This window comes from Pseudophryne corroboree, chromosome 11 (assembly GCF_028390025.1).
Source record: "Pseudophryne corroboree isolate aPseCor3 chromosome 11, aPseCor3.hap2, whole genome shotgun sequence".
Classification (NCBI taxonomy): domain Eukaryota; kingdom Metazoa; phylum Chordata; class Amphibia; order Anura; family Myobatrachidae; genus Pseudophryne; species Pseudophryne corroboree.
The window spans coordinates 317,783,395-317,790,487 of NC_086454.1; the positions used below are offsets into that span (position 1 = coordinate 317,783,395).

The following is a 7,093-nucleotide window of genomic DNA, read 5'->3' on the forward strand; positions in this document are numbered from 1 at the left end:
TTACGATCGCCGGAGCGAAGAAAAAGCCGTGAGTAAAAATACTTTCATCATAGTAAAGTTACTTGGCGCAGTCGCAGTGCGAACATTGCGCATGCGTACTAAGCGGATTTTCACTGCGATGCGATGAAAAATACCGAGCGAACAACTCGGAATGAGGGCCATAATGTTCTTTGTTTTGTCGGTTTGTTACACCACACAGCTTTCACTACTGTATAGACTGCCAACGAAGGGCGTGTAAATTACATGGAGGAGTCAGTAGTTAAATGGATGCAAATTATTTGCAGGCTCTATAAAGCCAACTCTGTTTCTCTTGTCCTCAATATAATGAGCATTAAATGGCGAGAAAACATTTCACTTTGCATTTTCACATCTGCTGCTGCAATATCTGTAGCAATATCCTCTGTCACAGCTCTCCTGGCATCACTGAAGTAGCCACCGGTGCCTGCTGGGACTAGTAGTCCTGAATGGCTAGAAAGGGACATGTTACCTAACTCTGCTGTACCCACATCCTGTCCATTTCTTCCCTCTTCACCAAGACTAATGGTTCCGTGTCTTCTTGCCTCCATGTAGATTCCACAACTGCTCTGCTCCAGAAGGCAATGGAGGTCGTTCCTCAGGAATCCTAAGATGCAGCAAGGCCCTGTCACTCCGACTACGCACAATGACAGCCGTAATAAATATTAAGTGTTCCTTTCAGATGCATCATCCAGACCGTTGTTGGAGCACAGGCTTCAGCAGTGCTGGAGGCACTCTTTCCAACCAACAGACACCAGTTGCCCAAGAGTCCACACCTGGCCTATAAGTGGGCTCGTCACACTCTATGGTGGCTGGTTTGGGTTTTTTTTTGTCTTGTTTTTGGTAAAACTCTGAATTTAGTTACCTCAGTTTACAGAAGAAGCCACAGAAGTCTGCGTGAACTGCGGCTCTCCCTAATCCCTTATATCTTTAGTGGAACGAAGACAAGAGTTCTCAGATGCTTCTCCGTGGATCTCTTGTGACCGTTGCAGTACGTCTGACCCACAGTTACACAGACCTATAAGCCAATGAACCTTTCCAAGACTGACCAAGACACTTTTGCAACTGGAAGTCAAGATTTCCTTTACTGAAAGGAACAGATCTGATGTTTTTTTAGTACTAAACGTGCCCATTACCTACCCATATATACAAGACGGATAGGCTTTACCCCCTGTACACCTCTTCACTGACACAAAGTTTATCCTTGTTTGCAAAAGTTTTACATTTTGTTCTAAGGTCGATGAAGAAAAAAAAACTCTCGCTAACATAGCACTTAGGCTCTGGCATAGCTGGTTTTATAAAAATCGGACTATTGCATATTTTAAATTCCTTTTTTTTCAACCTGTTGTTTCGTGTTTGGATGATCCATATTTTCAGTATATGATCTAGGCAGGAAATGCAGCAGTAATTTTTCCCGTGTTTCCCCCCCCCCCCCCCTCTTGTCATCTCTGTGATGCAATTGCATAAACGGACCGGATTATTATACTCCGTCAGTAATGTTTAATTCGATATTACAGCACATCTGCATTCTGTAATGTCCCCTATGATGCAGTATATGCAGTCACAGAATGTTTAGATTGTGTTTTGATGCTCTGTTACATCTTTTTGCTACTGTACTAATTTAATATTACTTATGTACTTAAATCTATTTTTTATTTTATTTATTTCTAGAAATGTTTGTAGTCTTAAATCTGCCAGCGGCACTGTTGAGTTGAAGAATCCAGTTCTATGACTTGTAACACTTCTTATAAAGAAGTCGGCGCAGATATAGCCGCCCTGTTAGGCTGAGCGTCATTACATGAGGGGTATATCCCGCCAATAATGGTCCTAGTATATGAGACGCTAGACGTGTATAACTTGAACTTACACTCGCTGCCGTTGGATAAAGGATTGCTTTTAACTGTGGTTGTAGAAGTTATAACTGTGGTTGTTTTACGAAGATGTCGCTGTTTGGTTTTGGATAGATGGTAATGGACAGCAGACTGATTGACCAGTAGAACTTTTTATTAATTAATTTACTAAACAAAAATAACCTAATTAAATGTATTTATTAAGGTAGTTTTTCTTACCCTTTACTTGTTTTTGTCAATTCAAATGTTTCTCTGTCCAAAGGCAAAGCCCTAATTAGTGTTTCCCACATCAGGTCCCAGCCAATCCTGAAAACATGGGCTGTTGAGGGTGAGTGAGAACTAGTTTGGGGCAACACTGGCCTAAACAGTGACCTATGCCTTCAATGCATTGATAACCGGCCCATTTCCATTGATTTCATGCTGTGCGCACTCCCCGTCTCAGTTTGTCAGCGCTGGAACCAGCAGTTTGCGGATTCTGAACGGGCTGGACATAAACACTACTTTGATTGGCTCAGCCAGTGACTAATCGGAGACTGAACTATACATGCCACATTGCCAGTGAGGCTGGAATAGCACTTGCCATGTTACCACATTATTTTGTATTTCCAATACACTTAGCTAATTGCAAACAGCCAATCGGAATCCAAGAAACCACTGCGTTCTGCCATATTGCCTTTACATGATCCACCAAAATACAGCATTTGTCTGTGTTCTTTGAACTGCATATCACAAGGTCTATTTTCTTCAATGTAGGGGCACCTGAGATTGGGGGGTGGGGGGTGGGATTTGTTATCTTTTATTTTGGTACTGTACATTTAAAGTTTTGGGCTAGACGGTGGAAGCTGCTGTTTCATGTCTCGCTATCAATACTTCCTGGTGATTGACGGGTCAAATATTACACCCTGAAGATGTCTTTCTCAGTGTGTGTAGGTGGCAGGTCCTCTGTAATGGCTCTTTCATAGCCATTGGACCTTTTACTGTTCCCACGGTGGATGATCACTCCTCACGTAGGTTTTTACAGATGCTTCTTTTTATCGTGCAATTCTTCTTGCTTTTTTCATTTTATGTTGCTATAAAGAGCGCAGCTTTTCTGTCCCCGAATCTGCAAAAAATTGAATGAACCTTTTATGACAGTCTTCTCAAAAGAAGGTGAACAATGAAAAAATGTTCTGAGAGAACATTTTTACAGTTTAAATGTCCAATTTAAAGGGGAGCTCCTCTCCACATTGCCGCTATTAGTTAATTTGCTTATACACCCGATCGCGGAAAATCAACTGTGGTTAAAATTTCATGCGCCCTTCCTCTATGCACTCCAGAAGCACTTGCTCAGAACTTTCCTGCAGTATAGTGTATGGCGTACCTAGTAAACACTCCTATTATATTTTTACTGAGCGGCAACAATACGGAATGCTGCAGGCAGCATCGAAACTGAGGCTAAGCAAACGCTGGACAGAAAGTTTGTGGAGGCCACTTTGCAGCGGTAGGGATAGATTCTCCTGCACGCAGGTAGACATAAAACCACTGTAATACATACTTTATTTACACCAGAAGGCAGCGGAATATGGGGTAGCATTTGTGTTTCGCATCATCTTCGTTATTAATTGGGGGATGTTATTGAAAAGCTGGAGCTCTCATTTTATAATGACAGATGAGAAATCATTAGAGCAAATCTCTCTAATATGTTACAGTGCGATCATTAGGAACTTGCAGATAAGACAAATCTATATCACAACTCAGATCGCTGGAAACAGATACGTTCACTTTAATCTATCAACGCCCCCGAGTAAAAACCTCCCTGCAGTCATTCTGTTTTATAATTGTGATGTTAACCAGAGAAAGGCTGGTAATTACTATTTGTACTACCTAGAGGAAACGGTATTAATAATGATTTGATTAGAGTTGCAAAAGTATTTGTTAGGCCTTTGCAGTATTCTAGTTGGATGTAGTGTTACATAGTATTGGATTTTCTGTGCTTTTTAAGTTTTTGTTTCTTATTCCCTAAATAAAGTTGACCACTAAAACAAAACCATATGTTGCCTGGATTTTGTGTGGGAATGTGTAATATTCACACGTTAGAGACTATTTCACACCCATAAATGTGTATTTTATTGTATTGACCTCTATTGCTCCATCCTGGCATGTGTACAGTGGTACTCCCAGGGCAGGTACAAAATCTATAACGGTGGTACTCACAGCTCTGGGAGTTCTAGGGCGACCACAAATCCTGTAATAGGCACAGTGAAAGCTACACTTAGAGTGCACAGATGGCTTAATAGCATTACTGCCTCACAGCACTGAGGTCATGGGTTTGATTCCCACCGTGACCCTAACTGTGTGGAGTTTGTATATCCTCCCCGTACTTGCGTGGGTTACTTACGGGTGCTCCGATTTCCTCCCACAATCCAAAAATATACTGGTAGGTTAATTGACTCTCAACAAAAAATGAACCCTAGTGTGTAAGTGTCTGCGTGTACATGTATTTAGGGCAGGCTAGATGGGCCAAGTGGTTCTCAACTGCTGTCAAATTTTATGTTTCAAATTCTATGACCCACACTCCTCTGTCTCTGCATTGTCTGTAAGCAGCCAATAGAATGTCATTTGTCCTGTGGCGGTGACCAGATGATCCCCCTGTTGGTCCATGTACTTCTTTCCTGCCTGTCTCACACAGCTACTCCCACAGTGTTCTCTGCCAGACCCATATGGCCAGTTATTCACTTTGCCGCACAACTAATGAAAACAGTTGTGTTCATGCAAGCTGCAGTTATGGGACACTAGCTGCAGTTATAGGACACTAGCTGCAGTTATAGGACACTAGCTGCGGTAGTTATGGGACACTAGCTACAGTTATGGGACACTAGCTGCAGTAGTTATGGGACACTAGCTGCAGTTATGGGACACTAGCTGCAGTTATGGGACACTAGCTGCAGCAGTTATGGGACACTAGCTGCAGCAGTTATGGGACACTAGCTGCAGCAGTTATGGGACACTAGCTGCAGCAGTTATGGGACACTAGCTGCAGCAGTTATGGGACACTAGCTGCAGCAGTTATGGGACACTAGCTGCAGCAGTTATGGGACACTAGCTGCAGCAGTTATGGGACACTAGCTGCAGCAGTTATGGGACACTAGCTGCAGCAGTTATGGGACACTTGCTGCAGTAGTTATGGGACACTAGCTGCAGTAGTTATGGGACACTAGCTGCAGTAGTTATGGGACACTAGCTGCAGTTATGGGACACTAGCTGCAGCAGTTATGGGACACTAGCTGCAGCAGTTATGGGACACTAGCTGCAGCAGTTATGGGACACTAGCTGCAGCAGTTATGGGACACTAGCTGCAGCAGTTATGGGACACTAGCTGCAGCAGTTATGGGACACTAGCTGCAGCAGTTATGGGACACTAGCTGCAGCAGTTATGGGACACTAGCTGCAGCAGTTATGGGACACTAGCTACAGTTATGGGACACTAGCTACAGTTAGGGGACACTAGCTGCAGTAGTTATGGGACACTAGCTGCAGTTAGGGGACACTAGCTGCAGTTATGGGACACTAGCTGCAGTTATAGGAAACTGCCCCAATGTTTACTGCCCCAATGCTTTCAAACGAGCACAATATCTGATGACTGGATTACAATCGGTTGTCTGTTGGAAGGTGACTGCTGCCACCTTTGGTGTGTGGGTAATTTCACCAACATACTAACAGGTCCCCGTCAGGCACAGAAGGAACCCTGACACATTGCTGGCCACGTTAAATGGTCCGTGGATTGCTTTTGCAAGAACTGCTTCTTTATACTATTGGCTTCAGACGTTCTGTACAGTAGACTGATGCAAGAACAGCCAGTGCCCTTTAGGTACCAGAACCTGTCAGTTATTATCACCTTGGTCCATCTTATTCATGTACATTATAGCTGACTCTGTGCTGAAAAGACAGGTGTAGTGTCTGCAATCAACCGTTAAAATGTAGAAGCCTGATTTACATATCTCATCCCACAGTTCCTGGGCTAGGGTTATAGTATTCTGTGCGTTCCCTGTAAGGCAATGATTGTCAGGCTAAGATCATTCTTGAAGCTGAGTATAAACCATCCAGCTAGATGTTCTGCACGGTATCCGGTCAGATGGTCGACAATGTTAAGGTCGACACTCGGGTCGACCACTATTGGTCGTCATGGACTAATGTTTGACACATGAAAATGGTCGACACATGAAAAGGTTGACATGAGTTTTTCAAAAAAAAAATTTCTTTTTTGGAACTTTTTCATACTTTACGATCCAAGTGGACTACGAGTGGGAACGGTAACCTGTGTCGAGCGCAGTGGTAGCAGAGCGAGGCACCTTGCCCGAAGCATGGCGAGCGAACACGGTGCACTAATTGGGGTTCCCCGTCACATTCCGCAGAAAACTACAGCAAAAAAAGTTTAAAAAAACTCATGTCGACCTTTTCATGTGTCGACCTTTCATGTGTCAACCATTTTCAGGTGTCCACCATTAATCAATGTCGACCAATAGTGGTCGACCTAATGAGTGTCGACCTTAACTTTATCGACCATTCATACCGGAACCGTTCTGCACAGGACACCCCTGCTGACCTTGTGATGCACTGGCTTATCCTGTGTTTTACTGCAGAGAAGAGAGTGCTGGTTTTCACCGGTGGGGTACCACTACCAAGGTTTTTCCGCTGTATAAAATAGATGTATGTTATGTATAGAGGTCTGTTTCTGCATTATAAATATACATTTATTCTAGATCACTGCGCTAATGTGAACCTGAAAAAGATCTCCAGGCATTTATGATGAGGCTGTCAGATGCATTTTATTCTAAGCTCAATGGCCCTCATTCCGAGTTGTTCGCTCGCAAGCTGCTTTTAGCAGCATTGCACACACTAAGCCGCCGCCTACTGGGAGTGAATCTTAGCTTATCAAAATTGCGAACGAAAGATTAGCACAATTGCGAATAGACAGTTCTTAGCAGTTTCTGAGTAGCTCCACACTTACTCGGCAACTGCAATCAGTTCAGTCAGTTTCGTTCCTGGTTTGACGTCACAAACACACCCAGCGTCCGCCCAGACACTCCTCCGTTTCTCCAGCCACTCCCGCGTTTTTCCCAGAAACGGTAGTGTTTTTTCGCACACACCCATAAAACGGCAAGTTTCCGCCCAGAAACACCCACTTCCTGTCAATCACATTACGATCACCAGAACAAAGAAAAAACCTTGTAATGCCGTGAGTAAAATAC

The 7,093-nt window shown here is 43.5% G+C and overlaps 1 protein-coding gene across 1 annotated transcript in view; it reads left to right on the forward strand.

The window, feature by feature from the left end:
- Positions 1 to 3,891, forward strand: part of SLC7A5 (solute carrier family 7 member 5) — a 60,171-nt gene extending 56,280 nt beyond the window's left edge. The window contains exon 10 of the mRNA XM_063945662.1: positions 571 to 3,891. Coding sequence (XP_063801732.1) covers positions 571 to 626 — 56 coding nt within the window. The 3' untranslated portion in view covers positions 627 to 3,891. The remainder of the gene's footprint in view (positions 1 to 570) is intronic.
- The last annotated feature ends 3,202 nt before the right edge of the window (positions 3,892 to 7,093 follow it).